Source organism: Lampetra fluviatilis, chromosome 11, assembly GCF_964198595.1.
Source record: "Lampetra fluviatilis chromosome 11, kcLamFluv1.1, whole genome shotgun sequence".
NCBI classification, from domain to species: Eukaryota; Metazoa; Chordata; class Hyperoartia; order Petromyzontiformes; family Petromyzontidae; genus Lampetra; species Lampetra fluviatilis.
This window is the reverse complement of record NC_136285.1, coordinates 10,008,215-10,030,093: the sequence shown is the minus strand read 5'-3', so window position 1 is coordinate 10,030,093 and position 21,879 is coordinate 10,008,215. Positions and strand designations below refer to the sequence as shown.

Below are 21,879 nucleotides of genomic sequence, written 5' to 3'. Positions count from 1 at the left end.
TGATTAGTAATTAGTTGTAATGTGTATTATTTAATAATTGTACCCAATCACTATACCCAATCAGGTGCCTAAATCAGATGGTGGCGGAGGGGGGGTTATTGTAATTATATACTACGTTAGTAATCAGTCAATTAGTATGTGTTTCCCCTATAAGGAATTGTAATATGTATTATTTAATAATACGCTTCCAGGCCGCACTAGGCCTGTAGCAGTCAGAGCGATTAAAGTTATTTGTATTTCTCTCAATTTCAATGGATTCTCTAATTAGTCTTGGCCAGAAATAATCATTTTACACAACACTTCAACGTTATCAAAATCAATTGAGTGGCCTTGTTGGCAAGTATGTTCTGCAACTGCCCACAGTTGTGTTTGAGATAATTTAATATTTCTTTGGTGTTCTTTTAGTCTTATGCTGATGTTGCATCCCGTCTGTCCAATATAGCATCTGCCACATAAGCAATTAATCCGATATACACCTTCTGTTGATAATTTAGGTAATTCGTCTTTAGTACAAAATACTAGTTTTAGAATTTTGTGTACTGTACCAAATCTTACTTTAATGTTTTGCAAAACACGGGCTAATGTGTCAGTTACTCCTGAGATATATGGTATTCTAATTGTTTTAATAATCTGATCACTTTTAGCAGTGTTGCTTTGCGATCGTGATTTGGCATTCAGTGCTCTGTTAATTTGAGCATTATTGTAGCCATTCTGTCGTAGTGCTTCTTTAACATGTTTAACCTCTCTCCCTAGACTTTCACCATCTGACACTGTTTTAGCCCGATGTATGAGCGTCTTGATAAGTGAAGATTTCTGAGCTGGGTGATGATGTGAATCTGCATTCAGATAGGCATCAGTGTGCATTCCCTTTCGGTAAACGCTGTGTGTTATTTTGCCATTTAGGCCATGTCCAAGCAAAATATGTAGGAAAGGGAGTGTGTTATTCACCTCCGTTTCCATGGTGAACTGGATGGCCGGGTTTTGTGCATTTAGATGATTTAGAAATGCTTTAAGTGTATCTTTACCATGTGACCAGACAACCAAAGTGTCATCAACATATATAATGTACTTGAGGCAAGTGCTCTTGTTTCAAAGTTTTCCATGTACAGATTTGCTATAGCAGGTTATAAAGGAGAGCCCATTGTTGCTCCTTCCTTTTGTTTAAAGAAATCACCTCTCCATAAGAAGTAAGTGTTATTTAAACAATGGTCAGCTAAATTTTGATTTAAAGCTTTCGTGACTGCAGGGATTCATATTCTTGGTTCTTTCGGTAAAGTCACGTAGGAGGGAAACAATAAAAAAAAATATAAAACAATATTGTTTTATATTTTTATAATTTTATTGTAAAAAAACAATCGTGTTTTATATTTGTATTATTTTGTTTCCCTTCTACGTGACTTTACCGAAAGAACCAAGAATATAATGGTCAGCTAGTTTTGGAATTTCTTTTGCTAAACCTGTATTCTTTACTAGTGTGTCAAGTAATTTAAACGACTCATTAACTGGAACCTTAGTGAATAGAGAAATCACATCAAAACTCACCAGAATATCACGAGGGCTAAGTTCAATATCTTTAATCACATTCACAAGATGTTCTGAATTTCTTATGAATGAAGATGTCCTACCGATGTAGGGCTGTATTTGTTTAGTTATATAGTTTGCTAATTTATATGTGGCAGAGCTAATTGTACTTACTATGGGTCGTAATGGGATGCCGATTTTATGAATCTTTGGTAGCCCATACAGTCTAGGTGGTTTTGAGCCCCTTGGCCTAATTTGGTATTGCTCAGTCTTGGGGATTAATGAATTTGCAATTATTGCAGTAGTCTTACGTTCTAAAGTATTAGTTGGATCTCGTTTAATTCTAACATAGTTACTTTCCTCTGGTAAATCTTTCATTTTATTATCATAATTAGCTCGTGACATCACTACAGTATCATCTGCCAGAATTTGAATATCAGACCCCCCCCCCTCAAATATGACGTCACAAAGCTCTGCCCCCCTCCCCCCAAAACCATATTTCCATTTGAAAATAAAACATGCTTCAAATCGCTTTAAAATATTGTCATTGTAGTGCGTATTTAATGTGGCGCTGCACTCTGATGTTGTAGGAGAAAACATTTATTAAAAAGTCTATTTAATTAAGTAGAACGTGTTGTCTATTTATTTAAAGTTGCGCATTTTGATGTGACGTCACATTTCTCAAAACCCCCCCTCGTCACACATCGTCACAAATATCTAACCCCCCTCCCCTAGGTGCGTGACGTCATTTATGGACGACCCCCTGCTGCTGCACACACTCTCACCCTTCACACAACCCCCACCACGATTCTAATCCTAAAGAGTGAAGGTGCTGAGCCAAAAGAGGAGGAGCCTAATAAGGGAAGGGTGGGGCCAAAGCAATAAAGGGCGGGGCCTACAGAGGAAGAGGTGGGGTCTATGGAGTTTACAATTCCCTGTTAATTGAAGGTAATCATAGCATTTAATCAAAAATTTGCAGCAGGAAGCATAGCTTTTGTGTCATAGATGCGGCCAAAGCCCAATTAGTTATTATAATAATAATCTAAAAACTTAAATAAACCATTGTTTTTTTTTTAATGCAGTGAATATGCGTGTGCCCACTCCACACACGACCATCCCGTCTCACCGATGCCCACCTACTACGTAAATCACTCACAATGCTCCGAATCCGGCGTTTTTTTCTCCATCTCGCCAATAAATGTCCGCAGGAATTCAGCGTTGTCACTCATCGGTTTGAGATTTTTGCAGTACTCTCTAGGATACGGTTTAACAGACAAAGCAGCAATACACAATATCCATGCAAATCAAGGGTGTAGCAATTAATAACATTTTTTTATGCAGAATATAATTTATTAAGCATAGATTTTTTGTTGTTGTTTCCTTTATGTTGATTGTAAGGTGGTTGCTTGATTCTTTCAGCGACTCTAGAGAATGCTGCATTCACCACAATGTTAAAAAGGAGCACACATTCCTACAAAGCATCGCCTCTCTGAATGATGACGATTCAGGGAATTTGGTTGGTTGCATCATTACACCCATGACATTCTTCACCATAATAAAACAGGTACAGGATTTTACATACAGGTATCCCTCGATTTACGAATGAGATGTGTTCTTCAAAAAGACACGTGTAAAACGAAATTTCGTAAATCCAAATGTATTGTCCCATTATAAAAAAAAACAATTACGGATGTGTTCCAGAAAGTAATTCCAACTATACTCTTAACCTAAACATATACACATATGTAACTTTTCACAATGCAATAATAATAATAATCTATTTAAAATTTAAATATTAAACATTTTCAGGGAACTCACCAAAAGATCTGCATGTTGGAATAACTGCAAAGGTGATGTGGAGGTGCTACTGTAGGGACACCGTGACACTGTCGTAGATGGATGACGCAGCTTCCCAAGTGGTTAATCGAAAAGTGTTCATAATTTGTGAATTGCGTTAACGCGCAGTTTTGAAAACCAAACATTCGTAAATCGAGGAATACCTCTATTTTCCTTGTTCAATGAGGTAGCTACTCCTAAATATAAATTGCATTCACGATCATTTCTCACAGTTTCCAGACATAATCCATGGTAGAAGTACATTTGTTTTATTAGTTAACATTTTTTTTCTATAGGAAAAATTCTGCCCGCGTTGCTACGTAACTAGAATTATAGAAAATACACCAATGCAAGATAAAACATGCGAGCACATCAAGTAACTCATTATGCATGTACGGTATAGCCCTGTGCGGGAACACCGTTAGCTCTCTTGTTATATCGAAGAGGTAATTTAGCACCGTGATATGATTGCATATAAACTCATTCAGCGTTGTCGAGAAGCATTATGGGTAATAACATAAACACTAATCACACCTCTGATGTGCGTCTCCCACATGTAAATAATGTATATTTTCAGTCATTTACTAATTGGCTTTCCAGAGTTTGCCTGCTTCAAAAAATGCTACTGGATAATATTGGTGTGGAAATCTGATAGGCGATTACATCATTTTTTTTATATGCGGAGACAGAACGCACTGTGAAATGAGCAGCTGTATAGTTATCGAGTGCCATGTACTGTCTCTCATTGTGTTGGCCTCAAGAGGTCTGGCCAAGGCACATGTATTTGTTTTTCCAGCAAAGGTGTATAGAGTCAGCGCTTGCTATGGGGTGGACACCAACACTCTGATCCGTTTGTCATGGGCAAAATAAAACGTAATTTGGTGACAAATGCAGGTGCCTCAGATTGTCCACATTATGCACAGCGAGGGGCTGTTTTCATCTTACAAGAGGTTCTAAGAAATAATAAAGCACATCGCTGTCATGCAGAGATGCACCTGCAAAGCAACTGTAACAAAACTATTGTTTGAATATGCTAAGTGTACACACAATTTTGTTTTTACTATTTTGCTGTGCATTTAAACACCACCTTGTTTTGTAAAGTACACCTTTATCTTTTTAAATGTCAAACACAAAATTAGACCCATCATTTTTATATTTCAGATTTGCAAGGTTTACTCTTTGAAAATACAACCATAAATATTTGACACAAAAAACAGTCCTACAATTTCCTCAAAGCTTTTGAAACCATTGGCTACAGAATATGAATAATGCCTCAGGGAATCAGGTTAGGTTTTAGTTATTAATTTCCTACGAAAAGTGGGAAAAAGTGGCATAAATATTTATGCAGGAGAAATAGAAAATAATCACAGCTAAAGGTCACGATAAAAGGGCTAAAGTTTCACAGCCATGCAGAAAAACTATTTCAACATGTTTTTGTATTATACCAGGGAAGGCCCATTGAGCTATAGAGCTGCTTTTCAGAAGCGACCTGGCCACAAATAATAGCTTAACAAAATGGCTCATCATGTCGAAATTTGAAGCAGCCAAATACTCTAAAGAAGGGAGAAAAGTTGCAGTGGTTGTACACGGCACCTCTCATTCCCCTTGACACAATGACTAAGATCAGGCTGAATTTACACATTTGTGCACAAGCGTCTACCTATTTTGATTTGCAAGTTCTGGTAAAGTCAAGAATAGGCAGAGGGAAGAGAACCCAATGAAGGAGGCAAACTACCTGGGGGCTATGAACACATGTCCAATGGTCTCGAAGGAGCTCGGCAAGAGGAACTCTAAATCTGCAAGCACAGATTGAGGAACAAGGGATTAATGAAATGTGCAGGAAGGCAGCAGGGCACGAAAGACAGCAGGGCAGGGCACGAATGGGGGTTTAGTCAGGAGACATTTTGAAAATGAGCGTGGCAGGTCAAACACATTTTCTGTTGATAGTTTCCCCGGAAGAATGATCTTAAAATGTTTATTAAAATTATACTTTCGAAGAGTTTGTGACACTACCTTAATTTTCGTTAACAACAAAGCTAGGAACACACGTGAAGACATATCTGCTGAAAATATAAAGCCAGAAAAAAAAAAACAAAGATGATTATGAGCATACATGTAGTGTAACCAAAGCCAATAAAGCATCAAAAGTCAATTAAACCGTTCATGCTTGCCTGCACATACTGCATGGAAATGAGTAAGAATCCAAATTATTATAATTACCATATTCACTAACCTGCTTAGGGATATACGTATGTAATCAAAGCTGGGAAGGTGGATGCTTAAACAAAGTTTCCGCAATCGATCTAGGAGGGGATTTACAATAATAAATAACCACTACACAAACATAACACTCTTAATATAGAACCTAGTGGGTAATTTTATTTCCATTAGGCCCGCTTCATCGCATACAGATGTGAGCAATAATTAAAGAGTGTTTCATTTCTGTACGGTTGTTTAATATCACAGTCCCTCACTGGATCTTGCCACCTGATGCTCGGGGAGAGAAAGGAAAGATGACTCGCTGTCGAGCTAAAAACAAGGATCGCTGCCGAGTCACACTAGAACTAGAGAAAAGGAAGGGCCACAGGCGAGAGCATTGGCTAGTGAGTAAAGGAGGCAAGGGTCAACTACTATGCAGGCAGACGATCAGTCCAGCGAAGGGAGGAGTCAGGGATTGGCAGGGGTCACACAACTAGCGGTTTAATACTTGCCCTCCTTGCGTGTGCCCTTTTTGACTGTGCAAGTCCGTCAAATGGGAAAGACAGAGAGAGAGAAGCAGAGATGGTGGGAGATCATGGGGACTTGAACAATATTTTATTCAAAAGGCGCATTGAATAAAAATATTGTCTGGCTTAAGCTGGCTATAGTTTTTGTTTATGCCGGGTATGCAAGAACAAACACCGAGGAGATACAATACTGGAATTCAAAAGCTGCTTTTGCGACCGCTCAGCACTCCTACTAGAAGTTAGAAAAAATACGCAAGTGGTTTTCACGAGCAGTCAGCATTGCCATGCAAAAGACTTCTCACAATGAAACCAATAGAATGCCATATAAGTAGATGCATACGTGGGTTAACGTAACATGAAATGTAAGTGAAAAAAAAAGTATTTCCGCATTTTTAAATACAGTAATAAGAAATAGTTTAAGCCCTCTCTCAAGTAACCACTAGATGCTGGCCTCCCAACACCGTGTCAGCTACTCTGGTTGTTTGACCATACTTCACCACGCTAATCAACGTGGGTAGGTGAAGGAGGCAACACAAGATTGGTTCAGATATGTACGCCGTGGTTGTCAATCGTGCTCAGGGTTTCTGGGTTCATACTGCACCGTATTAACCACTGTGTGACTGCTCCACCCCAGGACTTATACAAGAAAGCTATTAGGGCTATGCTGCAACGTCTGAACAAAATCTCTTTGTCATTGCATTAAAAATATTTATGCCTTATCCGCACGCACTGCAAAATTACATGAGCTTGCACTTGTGCTGATGATGTACTCACATTGTGCCTGTAGTATTTGGTCGGTAAGTGATGACCTGATGTAATAGTTGCTATAAGATGGCAAGACCAGAGCGAGGCTGTAAAACACCATCATAAACACGTTATGCATTAAAACACAAAGCAATAAAAACAGATTGATAATTGCCACCGGCGTCAGACTAATAAAAAAGAACCTGCCTTCCTCCTACAAAAGAAATCAATAAATAACAATCATATACACACACAGTTTATAGTTTGCACAATACTGTAATGATGTTGGCTCATAATTTTGAGGTATGATATTTTTCAAGCCTTTAATGTGTCGGCAAGCAGTATTACACCTCCATTTTGAGACGAGTACTGTAAATGTGGAGCCACACTTTCAAAGACAGGAGGGCATATTCCACACTGTGTTGACGTCTGTGAAGGGTATCACCTGCGTGTACATCAAGATTAATCATGTGTGTGCGTGTGATGTGAACGATCTTTAGGAGAGTGGCTCTTGAATTTTGATATATGTCACACCGGGAAAAAGCATTGACTTGTTTAGTGATGATTTTTTTTTTACTTTTAGCTTAATAAATGAGGGCTTGCCACCACAAAGGGTTTTCCTCCAGAAAAAAATGTAAGGCGTCTGCAATTTGAAGGGTGGGCATGAGAGATGGTCACAAGCATGTGCCATGAAATCTACATTTGTTCGACAAAGACTGTGGGAAGAGACAACCTTGCCCTCCTTCCCATTCCCATGGCGATAGCACAAGGTGGATCATTTTGTGAGACAGAGCTGATGCTCCGTCCCAGCATACTCTCAAGACCTGTATAAGCCCCGACAATTGCATTCCTTGAAATGTGGGCCTCTTAGGGTTTGAATGAGTCCGCTCCGCGAGACAGAAGTGTGGGGGCATTAGCCCCGAAATCAATGCACATGGACACGAGGACAACTTGTCCATCAAAGCGACACAGGGTTTGAGCCCTTGACCCGCGGATTGCAAAGTGCTTTTTCGGGCTTTAAGTGTTCAAATGGCTATTTCATGTTAATAATGATGATTTGGCTACGATGTGGAAATCTAAAAAAGCTCTGAAGCAGCCACTTACCTGTATTCAGCCGACTGCATTGGTGTCCAAGTGTAAGTTCTCATGCTTTTATCTATGTACCTCTGTGGTGACAAACAGCAGAGGGTTTTTTGAAGTTAACATTTGAAAATAAAGACGGTCATCATTTGAAATCTCCCGTTGTAGCCAACCATAATTTACACGTACATACATCTCTCTGTTTAAAATGCATGCATGACACAGGACGAGATATTTTCTCCAGACAAATGTATTGTGGTTAAACTCATTTGAAAATGGTATACTGCACTTGTTAAGTTCAATTGATAAAAAAATAACAACATTTTATTCAATATTGACTTGAAATTATAAAGTAAAACTAGCAATTGTTGTTACATAAGATGGTAGTTATTCAGCAGAGTTGCAAGGATGCATCAATTAATTCATATTGATTCGAAAGTTCATGACACTTGCATAATTACTGTTGTATGCAATGAGTGCACGTGACCTCTGCAGCCACTTGAGGCGCTACATTCATCACAGTGTAAGTAAAATAATCGATTCTTAGATTGAATAACCGAGAGTGAATCATTCTACCTCTAATATTGAGCCACATGTTGTAATAATGTCACGATATAGGTTTTTTTCACTTGTGCTGTATAGTTCTCCAGTGTATTGTATGGCACGATATCCGACATTTTTCTCCGAGTACTGGGGGAGCTTCAGTTTCTGACAAAAGCTCTTATCACATCTCGTGAAATGTCAGACATTTTACCAGGCAGCACACGGCACAACATGAAAGCACATTGGAGAGAATATTGCAACGCAAAAGGGATTTGGGAATTTCCGCTCACCTCATCCAAGGATTTGATTAGCATCTCAAAAGTGCGCATTCCAGACTTCTTGTCAATCATGCTCTGCCTGATCTAATAAGCAAAACACCAGAAACACGATGAAAAACACGTAAAAAAGCGTTCACTTGTAAATTGTAAAAAAAATCAATACGTTTTTATTTTTCATTTTTAAAACGTTTCTTAATATATACAAAAGCTAGGAAGTGAAACTTACCAGCAATTTAATATCATTTTCCAGTTCGGCATCCAGAAAGTCAAGGGTGACTGGCTCTTCAAATTTTGTCACCTGGGAACAAAGCAACGTAATCATGTTAGGGGCACATTGGGCCACTACACTGGGCAAGACCACGTGGGGGCAGTCTTCCACCACGCTATGCGTTGACATTCAGAGACTGCGCCACCGTTTCAAGTATACCAAGCACAAAGTACCGAAACGCTGATTTCTCAATTGTACCGAGCACAATTTTGAGAAACTGTTCTGTGCAAGTAGTTGTAACGGCATCTTTATCGTCTTTGTTTTAAAGCGACACGATTTTTTTGCCCATAATATAAAAAAAAAACATTGCAAAGTTTTATTTTTATATATACAAAGGTCCCCCGTATAGCCTTAACGGCTGTTGGGGCAAATTACGATCGCGAGCACCTATGAAGGGCGGAACGGCACACAAGGGGGTGGGAGACCTGCAGCACCACGCCCGGTTCCATTTGTCTCCCCAGAGGCGGCGTTTATACATCACACCAGGTACTCATTTGAGGTCGAGTCGACTTAGGGGAGGCCCAGGACCGATTCAGAGAATCGTCACTGGTGTTGCGCCGTGAGCGGTAATGGAACTTTGGTCGCTGAGTTCGCGAAGCAGCGCGCTACCCGTTGCACTACGTCGCTACCCGTTGCACTACGTCGCTCCCCACACACAGACACACACACAGACATAGACACACAACAGATAGACACAGAGACACACACACAGACACACACACAGACAGACATAGACACAGAGACACACACACAGACACCCCGGGGAACCACAAGCCCCCGGCTCTCGCATAAACTGCGCTGCGTCGTCATTTTATGTCTGTTGAAGGCGAACGACACGGCCATCTATCCCTCTCGACGAGCTTTATACGATGCGCTCATCAAAGTTTTGTTTCTTCTGCGCATTCGTCCTCGCTGCTGCTGCGCTTGAACACACGGCACGACATCATAACGAATCGCGCCAGGCGGGTCGCGGCGTTTATGTTGCGCGGTGGGACGGAGTCGGCAAAAAATGCAATAATTCATTACGATTTGGACTTCCGTTTATTCTGGACCCCGGGGTCCCGCCATAAGGTTCATGTGCTCAGGGAGGTAATGTCCCCTTACGGGTGCGGGGGAGGTCCTGTCAAAGGCAGGCCGTCGTGAGTGCCCCCTGCTGCCTACAGCCCATTCCGACCAATCTGCCATTCATCAAGAGTGCCCTGCAGGGAACTCTCTGGCCACTCGGGGTATTGTTGCTGGGCATTTGCCACCACGCCGATGCTCTCTATCACACATGTGGCAAGTCACGACTGATCGGACTTGGTAGGAAACACATCAGCAGCAGATTCCCACCTTCCCCCTGCTCTGCCTTTGCATCCCCTCCGCATACTGGCGGTGATCGGGGCTCGCAGCGGCATCTGCGCCTTTGTTGCAAGAAGATTACGAGATGCAAGGGCGGCTATGGACAAAAGGAGGATTGCGGCGAAGGAAATGCAAGCATGTTTTAGTCCATGTGAGGTTTGCAATCTCACGAAACGTGCTATAAACATTATGGATATATCGCTGGAACGGTACTGTATACTTCGTACTTATATTCACAAAGGCGCGTTCGAGTTGTCAACAAACCGTGATGGAAAACGACATCGTGTAACATTCACCGTGAGCTCACAATAGAAATCGAAGAGTGGCCTGTGGTCGGGTAGGCCAGAAAGTATCCGTTCTCATGATGCAAATGGTCCACATTTCTCTCTGGTTCTTACGTGACTTTACCGAAAGAACCAGAGAGAATGGATTCTTGCAGTCACGAAAGCTTCAAATCAATATTGATCCACATTTACCCACCTCACCATACCCCCCCCCCCCAAAACACAAAACGACTACCACGGATATAGATACATTTTCCGTTTAACTATCTTCCAGATTGCGGGGAAAGTGCCGGTAGGAGATGGGGAGCGGAATATAGTAATTGGTGTCGCAAGGCAAGGAACGGGCAAACTCTCGCAACCACAAGGCGGATTGCAAAGCGGAGTGTGCCTTTCAGCAGCACGAGACTCACGCCGTCTTGAAGCCAGCAGCCACATTGCTCGAACAATCAGTCACAGAGCGAGAATTAATCAGCGCACCATTTACTGAAAAACCTGCACCATATAATTTACGTCTCGGGGATATCTGATTATTAGAGGACTATAAATCAATTTGTTCATTTAGAACCAGGCTGGGCACATTGAGATGCTAGCAATGCAGTTGTCAATGTCACCGCAAAGCGATCATTACACGCATGTCAGCATGCAGATACCGTGGCAACCACAGTTCAGCATCGTACAGGGTCAATAATAAACTGTTGGCACAATGCTGCTGCTTGTGAATATGGCGTTGCTTGTTGATTTGTCAGAACGGGTGCTCCCCAGAAAGCCGTTCTGGAAACATCAACAAACTCAGCATGACGTGAATTTCAGCATCGAAGTAGTGGGGACCAATTCGTGGGGTTCAGCCAACGTGCACAACAAACACCTGATCAGTGGCCCCGAAACCACAATGCCCGGTTTCCACAACACACAAGATCATCCGCGAGCCCACCACCACACTGCCTGGGTTCCATCTGGTACGGAAACAATGGGCAGTGCTTAACCGGATCCGCACAAAGCACGGAAGACGTGGACACCAACTGCATGAGTGGAAAATAGAGCGTACTCTTCCCCTGTGCTACCGCGGGCGATGATCGCCAAACCATGGACTGTATAACTTCACACTGCCCGAAATATAACCTTGTGGGCAGGGTATCTGCAATTCACCAACTCGCAGACGAAGCAATTGAATGGTTAAATAATTAAAAATGTAATCTCGAATAGCTTATCTTCATTGGCCGCACGAAATCATCTCAGGTGCTCTTGTAAATAAAAAAGAAACATCCTACAGGGGGATTTTGTTGCTCTTGTCAGCATGAATTCCTGCAGCAGACCCAAGTCGCTCTTAGCAGCGCAAGTTGTTGTGACGATTACAAACAGAGGTAAAATTGACGTGTAATTGAAAATAAAATAGGCAATTTGATAAATCGAAGAACCCTACATGACAACATATATAAACATGACACAATCGAAAAATATATATATTTATTTAATCTTGATTTGATCTTACCTGAAGACGGCCGCTGGTGTTGCGACCGAAACGTCGTGTTTTATTTCTATCTACGTGACATTACCGAAAGAACCAGAGAGTATAATATTTATTGAACAGAAAAAAAAATCTCAAGATACTGTGGACAAGATACCACTGCACCTTGTCAATGCTTTCTCCTCTCTGCCAGATCCCGCAGCTGCTGCAGAGTAGACACTCAGCGACCTCAAATATCCACCCCAACAGTCTCCCACCATCTACTCTGATGTCTTCCCCTTGGTCGCCAGACTTTATGGAGACCATTTAAATGTCCATCTCGGTAACTACAACGAAACTATTTTTACAGGTAGGAACAACAGTTCCACACTGCCCACCAGGGATTATTTGTCTGCCGTGCAGAGCCCCTCCCAAACATGTACGCTCCTGGATTGGTTGAAGTGCGGCACGTGACCGCGAGCTTTCTGTCGTGAACGAATGCGCTGTCCAACCAAGTTCCTACCTGCCCACTCCGAAGGAACGTGTTTATTTTACCAGGTAAGGCCCACTGAGCTATACATCTTTTTTTCAGAAGCGACCTGGCCACAAATGACAGCTCAACTAAGTGGCTTATCATGTGGAAATTTATAGCAGCCAAATACTTTAAACGCATGCTGATCCTACATGTGGAGCGAAAAATTCGGAGGACACGGATAAAAATTCCACTCAAACACGGGGAGAACATGCAAACTTCAAATATACTGGCGTCAGGGTCGGGATCGAACCCACGACCTCCTGTATACCAGGCGAGGGAGTGAACATCTCACCACCGCAGCGGTCCCCCATACTACACACGTCTTACTCAGCGCAACATTTTTTTGCCTAATCATACAATGAAATGCAGTTACTGCATAAAAAAAACGCACACTATGAAAAAGAGACGAACACTTTAGAGAGCATGTGATGCTGCTTCCGGTGCACATGGAGCCCAGAGCAGACACAGCGGGGCTCAGTACCTTGGGTTTCAGGTTGGGGTGAAGCAGCACGTAGCCGTTGGGGTCTATTGCAAAGAAGTAGCCGTTCGGACCGAGCTGCAGTCATCAACAAAAGCACGTGGCAGACGGTGGTGAAGTTATTGCAGACAAAAAACAACAACAACCCCAGCGTGACAAACAATGCTCGAGAAATTAATTAGTATTTTAACATCCAATTAGTTATTAAAAAACAGACAATTGTTTAGCCGTGCCAAACGCGTACGGTGAACACAAATCAGACCATTAACAAGCTAAATAATAGTGAGGTCAATGAGGATGACACTTGCGTGTCAAAATTGCTGTCTTGCTCGAATACATAACCAACATAGCTAACGATAAAACGGCCGCGCTTAACAATTAGCATGCAAATGGTTGTGACTTGATGATGAGAGACTGTTCCAGCAGCGCGCTTGATATGCTGCAAAAAAAAGTTCACACTTCACGTGTCTTTTCCCGGTATTGCCTGCTTGCAGCTTAGACAGCTTGCGCAAGAGGTGTCAACATACACACCATGTGTTATTTCAGGTAAGTGTGGATGAGAGTGGATGAGGAGGAGAGGGGTGGGGCGGGGGGGTGTTCATTTTCACACCTCCACTTGGATCAAGCAAACCTACAAGGCTGGTTTAGTCTCACAGAATGACACAATCAGAGCATTTCCCCATGCATTTAGCAGGACCAAAAATGTGCAACCCGCATGCCTTATTTGTATTTTTATACTATTCTAGATAATCCACTCCGGGTATGAAACCTGCAAAAAAAATATCATATCGCTCTTCAGCATGACACAAACTGTTTTATTTTGATAGTGCAAGTCTCACATTGTACTGAGTGGTGAGCTTCTTTATTTCGTTGAGCGATATGTCAACTCCCATCACGCCAAGCAGCAACTGGTTCTGCTGGGAACAGCAAGAGACACAGCACGGTTTTCATGTATGTGTATGCGTATGCAGTATCTCACAACCTTTGACAAAACATCACAAGAAATGTGTTGAGTATGAGGCGGTGCAAAAACGTAAGCTTAGGTTATATTTCGAGCGTCGTAAAAAGTTATTTTTTTCTCAAGGTTACTGAGCACAGGGACAAAGGCTCCCAAAAAACGCAAAGCAGTCAGCAATAAACAGCAACAAAGAAGTTGCTGCACATTTCGGCCCTGCTTGAGGATGTGGTGACCCACAGGCTCACGTAAGAAAAAATGCAACTATCGTGGAATCTCAGGAAGAGGACATCAATGAGATCAATTTGAAACCCATTTAAAAAAAATTATGCATTGCCATAACACAGCACATGAAAGGGCTCGTGCACCATTTTAACTTTTCTAATTCCTCCACGCATTACGTTGGCAAGTTATTTGAAAATGGCTTTCCATAATGTCAAGCGGTATTTTTTTCCACACAAGGCTTAATACCAAAATGTCAGCCAGAGAACAGAAGTTTTTTATAATTAATACTCACCGTGTTGCTAAACAATATGAAAATATTGTACCGAAAATTTGGACAAACAATAAAAAAACAGTACTGATAAATAGAAGCTATTATAACAAGGATTTATATTTAAACAAAAAAAAGTATTTTGTCTGCGTGGCTAAAATGAAATACAAACCTTTATTATTTTCCCCCTTTCTGAAACCATTGGCCACTAGGACAAAGAGCTTGATCATTTATCACACACCTGATTCAGTTTGTTATATTTTTTTCATCCACAGCATATAATCATTAAATATGATCTGCAATATCGAATGGCCCTCCACATCATAATTAGAGTACAGTATAAGACAGATATTGACCACAATGCGGTCTGTGCCACTACAGCAGCTTGATATGATTGTGTTTGGAAGGCGTGACATATTGTACAATCCACGTAAATGTGGTAGATATATGACGGACTGTAAACATACACATTTATACAGCAAAAGCAGGAGTTAAACTGTAGGGAGGCCACACTGATGGCTATCCTACACATTTGTATTTTCACCAGTCTTGGGTCCTCAACACTAATCCTGGGCCTTGAGGCTGGCTTGGGGACTGTCTCAGCTCTTGTCCTTGGCCCTGGTGGCGTGGCCTTGGAGGCACCATCCACAACATCAGCCTCAATATAAAAAAATATATGTGGCAATAACACCGGCCTAAGCAAACAGGATCTGGCCTTGACCGGCCTCGACCTAGAGGCTCCTATCCTTGGCCACGTCCTTGGCCTTGTGGCTCCCAGATTTTAATCAAACATTGATTGTGTACAACTTTCATCCACATTAACCTCATGGTTGCCTCAAAATTTTGCAGAACAAGGTTGTCCCATGACCATTATAAACATTTCACAGACCCCCCTTTTTCAGTGAGCAGTAACGCACAATTGTAAATGCGGAAGTTAATGAAACACATGTATGATTGCACTTCTGGATGAAGCCAGACCAGTTGTTGACATACAAGAGCAGATCGGTCCATGGATCCCCAATTATACTCACTGACTTGTTGGCACTTGACTGACCGCTGCGAATCCCATATTTGCATTTGGCAAAATCAAATACCTTCATCCCCACAGCGTTACGCAGACCCTGGTTGAGGACTCCAGAGTTACACAATCTCACGTACTGCGTAGCTATTCGCGGCTCTCTACAGTGTTTTGTTTTTTATCTTGTACCTAAAATCTTAATATTCGGTTTCTGCATTATCGAGTGGAGCGAAACGTCAGACGCCATGCTGTTCTCACACGCGGCACAACCCGAAAACACGTTGGAGTGCCATGTTAAACACGTGGCTTCAGCCTCGTACGTTTATGATTGCAAAGCGGTGATTGCATTTTTTGCGATAAGGTTGTTGTCCTTCCCTCGCACCTTCGATAAGCACGGTTGGTTACGTACGGTGCGAAAGAAGTTCAACATACATACAGTGCATACAAGCAGGTGACGTAGCACCATTGGGCAACTTGGGCATCTGACATTTTCATCGCATGTGCAGTTTAACGTCTATTCGGCCGCTTTTGCTTACGAAGATGCATGGAGAATTTCCAGCAGTCTCCAAGTCACGAGCAGCTGTTGCCCCGCGAAGTGTGAGCACGCACACAGCAGCACACTTGCCTCCACGGTAAGTGAACCACGGGCTCTAGTTTCTAGCAGCTGGCTACAGACTTTCAAATGTATTTTTAAAAATGCAGCATGCTTTCTAAAAACGCTACAAGTCGAACGGACGTTTTTTTTCATTAAACCACAAGCTCCATTTGTTGCCTAACATACACCACAGCACACCTACCAATCATACTGGCATGAGTTTCTCTCCCGCCCCCATACGCCCATTACCTGCTCTCCTGCGTTCTTGCTTATGTTGAACACTGGCATGGTGCCAGTGATGACCAGACCCAGGTTCTAAAGAGAAACGGCACGGAACGGCGGGGTGAGCGTTGCAATCTCGGTATCTTGTGCCCTCAGCAACGTAAATAAATAATGACGATGGTTACTCGGGACTGCAATTACAGGAGCTTGGGGTTGCGAGGTGGTAGTACAACAATGATGGAATCTTGATTCTATCTGTGCGCAACTTTGAGTGTATTCTCTTGACATTAAACGGTTTCTTTCGAGTGCTCCGGTTTTCTTGGAGCAAGGAAATCGGCTCGTGTTGCATGCACTGGGTGGATTGCAGGAGATGCCGGATACTTGAGGGATGCCTTCATCCAGCAGTGGATTGGCCATGGCTGATTATAATGATGATATTGTTAACTAGTATTGATCATGGCAATGATAATGTTTAACTTAAAAAAAATCGTGCATGGCTTCATAATTTCACCCATGTTTCCCCCCCTCAAAAACCTATAACAAACGATTCAAGTACACACAGAGGGCATGTATGGGATTTGACACCAGTATAGACACAAGGCGAATGTTCACCCGTGTTTAATGCCACAGGTTTTCACACGCTTAGCGTGCCAATATACACGGACACGAAAGGCACCGATCCTCACTGCGAAACATAAAACGACTGCATTAAATAAGCATGCGCATTTCGGTGACCTCGCTGCTCACCAGTTTATACTGCCTTCACATTTCATCTGCCTGTAAGTAAAGATTTGGACAAACACCTCACCTCCGGAATTTTATTTGCCCATTGATTGCACAACAAACCCAAAAGCAGATGGCTGGGAAATTCACGTGATTTGCTCTGGTAATAGCATGCAATTCTAAACTGGATTCTTTTTTTCAGGGCTTCACAGGTTTGTCCTCTACATCCAAGCTTTTGATTATTAAATAGCTTCGGTAGAAATGTGTGTGAAATTTAATATAATGTATAATAATAATAATTTACAGCTCATTGGCAATCCACTTCTTCATGAAGGCCTCCCCAAGCCATGTGACTCATGGGAGTTTGTTTTTTTTTAAACCATACTTTACCATGCTGGTGAATGTGGGGTTGGGGAACCGGCCACTTAATTATAATTTGCTGGTTACAACACTTAGGTATGTTTGGGTTCATCGTGCAATGCGCTAAAACCACTGCACCACTGCTCGACCCAATATTTATATTGTCAGCACATAAAGGTGGGGGCTTTAAAATAAATGACAAACTGACTTTGTGTAACTCTTTTGTGCACCTCATTGTTGAATTCTATTGACCTCCCCAGCATTTGTGTCACACAATTATTTAGCAAGGCAACCAAGAACCAGAGCACTACGCTTCAAATTTGCATGCACAGTTGCGCGGTGTCAACTGTAAAGCCTGTATGCTAATCGGAACCGCGTAACAAATTACACTGCTTCTTTGCTAAATTAAACGACTTTTTTTGCGAGAGCGTGAGGATTGTGTTTATCTGAAAGAATTAGCCATTTTTTATACTGTATGTATTCTTTTCCGGCATATGGAACAATTAGTAAAAAAAATCTTAAAGGTAAAATGTGCAATTATACAACATATGGTTTCTTTTGGCCTATTTATTGTAGAAAATGTGTTTTGTCCTCTGGGCATTGAAAGCCCAACTCAGGCAACATGCTATTCATAGAGCATGTGTGTGTAGTTATCTCTCTTACTGCATCCAGGTTGCGTTTTTGTTTTCAGTCAAGACATTCTGGGGCAGGTGTGGTGGATGCCTACTAAATTAAACACATGTAGTAAAAAAAAGAACACCTCCAGGTAAACATAACATCTAATCATTTCCAGCCATAGCCTTGTGAAATGCGGCAGATTCGTAACATTGCAGAAGGTCATGCAATTTTAACAAATTAAATTCAGTGACCTGCTACCACTGGCAGACCCTGACAGATATGCTCAGTGGCATATGCTATCTGCAGACCGTCTGAATGCGGTTTGCGTGCGATGCCTTACCAATGCATCCTTGTAGACATTTGTCCATTGCACCTTCTTGGCCTTGGGTCCTGCCAGTACCATAGGTCTTCCAAGGACATCCAGATAATCCTTAAGAAAGCAGTAAGGAGTCGTATTAATGCTCTATCATCCGTAGTCTACAGTAAGGATATCCTTAGAGGGGGGGGGGGGGGGTGACAGCGTGACATTACTGGATTCTCCCATGGAGATTAATTTTCTATTATAGAGTCAGAGCACATAGCCAGCACCACTGAGATCCTAGTTTGAATCCAGTCACAATAACATAACATTTTCCCGATCTTTTTAATATAATTTAGAAGGAAAAAATCCAACGGAGAGACATACAAAAATCAGGCTGACTGCCATACATATGACAAACGTCTCTATGACAGGGCATGTGCAAATGTCTATTGCCCCTAGTGTGAATAACAGGTTATTTGAAGTAATTTCAAAAGTAGTTCTGTGATATCAGCTTGTGCAGGCTTTTATCGAATATACAGTGGTGCATTGCTTTGCAATAGTTCTGAATAGACACTTCTTCATCTCGAAAAATGATGCCGATAGCTACGCTTGGAATAAAATTGGAGAAAATCATACATGAAAAAAATCTATATAGGGAAGCAAACATATTATGTTTGTTTGATGAACTGTAAAGTGTTTTTTTCATGAATCCACAAATGGGATAAGAACATTTGTTGTTATACTTTGTTCAAAAACCAAATCCACTCCACAAAATAATCCTACACTATTCATGTCTTCAGTATGGACTATCTCAGCCTTACAATTTACGAACAGCACGAGCGCATGGCTCATGATACCCATTGTGCCCAATGTATTACAGCAGGTGTCCTGGATGTCCAGATGGATTTTTTTAAAAGGACATTACGTCCGTGTACCCAAGGACATCACAAAGATCGTAACGCAACCGCACGAGGATCCAAAAATACGTAGCGTTCACGCTGGCGACTTCTCACCAAAGCCAGTGCTCACGTTCAATGTTACCAATCTATTCTTCCTATCACAGGAGAGATACTGCGTGCATAATCTCGCAGCATATTCAAAAAACACGTAGAACAGATTTAAAACCGCATTCGCCGTGGATCATCCTCATCTCAAAAAATGTGTGGCTTCGGCAGGAGAATTGTTACTTCCTACCATGAAACACCGTAGTTAGTGTTCAAGATAACCCACGTGATGAACACATTTGCATTTATTTACTGCCTAAGTGATAGATGCTGCACGCAACAACACTGCTTTGATATCGCAGGGTTTATAAATTGCAATCGCCTTCCGCGCTGATGCATCTGCCGCTTGCAAATTAGGTGTTTTTCTCCCCCTTCCCATCAAGTCACCTTACTTCCCATTTGCTGACAAAAGATAATAGAGTTTAATGAGAATGGGGTAACGTTTGCTATCCCTCAGAGGGGATAAAGGTGACCCCCATCGTCTTATGGGCCATCGCTTGAACCAAAAAGGCTAACAGCTTTTCTTATCAAGTCACTGGCAGGACATCAACTGTTACCAAGTTCCGAACTGTTGATACGCTTGGCTGTCAACAGTTTAGGGGATGCACAAAGGGGTGTGTTCTATTTGTTGAGACTTGTAACGATGGCTTATTCGCAAGCAACAGAGGCTACGAAGCTAAATATATGTATATATTCCTTACAAAGTACATAATAACTGACATCTAAAGGAATGACCATATCATTATTCTATGCCGATTTATAAAAAAAAGTCAGCTAAAAAAAACCCCAACTGCTGATATTAAAACAATAATTCTCTACTTTATACATATGCACGCACACAAGCTAGTTTTTACACCACATGTAAAAAACAAGTCGGGTGATGAATAAATAAATAAACGCACGAAGCCTCGCAAGATTGATTTGGCAAAATACAAAATAAAACCCACAGGTAATTTACGTGACATCTTCCACTATTATTGCAATTTTGTACAGCTCACATGCTGTTATAAATTACAGCAAAAAAACACAAAAGAAGAAAAAAAGTGTCTGGGATTTGATTCTCTATTCGCCAATAGCCAATAACACTTGTCACCGTGTGCCATCACACATATGAACTGCAGTCATTTAGATATTTAAGCAAATTCTACCATGCATGCATAGCCTGAGACCGTGTGTGGAATGAGCGCAAAAGATAATGTTTTTGCCTATTATATGTGTCAAGCTAAATGTGCGCTAAATTAAGCAGATCAGTGCCCAGTATTTGAACTTCTCTCCCATAACAATATCTTCAGAAAACAGCGGCAGTGTTCTTACAATCTAGCCCTATAAATGTCCGAGTGTTTTAAAAATGTAACTTATATTCTCCAAGTTGTTTAGATTTTCACACCATTTTAAAATCATGAATAAACAAAAGAACACGTCTAATATTTGTTTCATATAAGTCAATACATTGCAGAGGCACTGTAAGTAATTTACTGGCATATATGATAAAAACCAAAACAATGGTATGAGGTTGCAATGATGAATTATATCAAACTACAGTACTGTGAATGGAAAACCGTATTATTCCAGTAGTTATTGCAATTGCAACAGTGGCAGTGGTTTAATATCTGAGATGTAATGGTGAGGGAGACTGAGAAAGCATACCATCTGCTGTAACATGTACATTAAAGAAGATGTGGCATTAATCGGAAGGGTGGGTAATCGTGTGCCAGTGATATGAACCAAGATGTAACATCATGAGCATTTATACTATGAAGACAATGTAGATAAATCCCTTCAGTTGAGATAGTTGGCTTAATCTGTTGGCCAAACCGCTAAAGCAATCATTGGGATAAGCAATGATAATTAAAATGAAACAAAGTTTGATTATTTCCATGGTTCTGCTTTCAGGTTGAATCAAACAAGGAAAGAGAATTGTTTTTATTTTGGTCTGCTGTTATATTCCATGTGCTGTACATTTGGTGGTAGCAGTCCATCCACCCTTGACGTTCAGCCTTTCACGTGTGACATGGCCATGTGATATGGGAGCTTAAATCCCAAACAATTTACTGGAAACGGAAGAAATCGGAAAAGCCTACCACATTTGGTCACTGTTACACACAGTCTGGGTGCTAGGGTACTGCCACATTGCCCATACACCTAGAGTGAATCTTCCTGCGCTGCTGTAATCATTACTTACATTACTTACATGCCCAGTGGACAGCCAATTCCAACACTGGTTACTTCCACAAGTGAAGGATTTCCATTTTCCCTTGCTGCTTTTGGAATCACAACCCAGCATTCTCAAAAATGCATATTAAATAATAATGAAGCAAAGACCATGAAATGTGCTTTTCGCTCTTGTGGCAAACATCTCATCTGTATTCCGAACGGCTCACCTCTCTCATTCGTCGACGAGTGTGGGGCGGCCCATGACTCGGGCCTGTGGTTCATACCTCATGCTAAGCCATGCGACATGGCCCATGAGCCAATGGGGTTTCAGTTTCATTTTATTAGCCAATGGGGAGGT

The 21,879-nt window shown here is 41.5% G+C and overlaps 1 protein-coding gene across 1 annotated transcript in view; it reads right to left on the bottom strand.

The window, feature by feature from the left end:
- Window positions 1–21,879, bottom strand: part of LOC144934784 (voltage-dependent calcium channel subunit alpha-2/delta-2-like) — a 148,556-nt gene that overhangs the window by 24,061 nt on the left and 102,616 nt on the right. The window contains exons 15-24 of the mRNA XM_078860929.1: window positions 18,403–18,492; window positions 16,389–16,454; window positions 13,918–13,992; window positions 13,082–13,156; window positions 8,955–9,026; window positions 8,741–8,812; window positions 7,932–7,993; window positions 6,858–6,934; window positions 5,093–5,153; window positions 2,678–2,775 (exon numbers count right to left, since the gene is read on the bottom strand). Of these exons, the coding sequence (XP_078717055.1) occupies window positions 2,678–2,775; window positions 5,093–5,153; window positions 6,858–6,934; window positions 7,932–7,993; window positions 8,741–8,812; window positions 8,955–9,026; window positions 13,082–13,156; window positions 13,918–13,992; window positions 16,389–16,454; window positions 18,403–18,492 (748 nt within the window). The remainder of the gene's footprint in view (window positions 1–2,677; window positions 2,776–5,092; window positions 5,154–6,857; window positions 6,935–7,931; window positions 7,994–8,740; window positions 8,813–8,954; window positions 9,027–13,081; window positions 13,157–13,917; window positions 13,993–16,388; window positions 16,455–18,402; window positions 18,493–21,879) is intronic.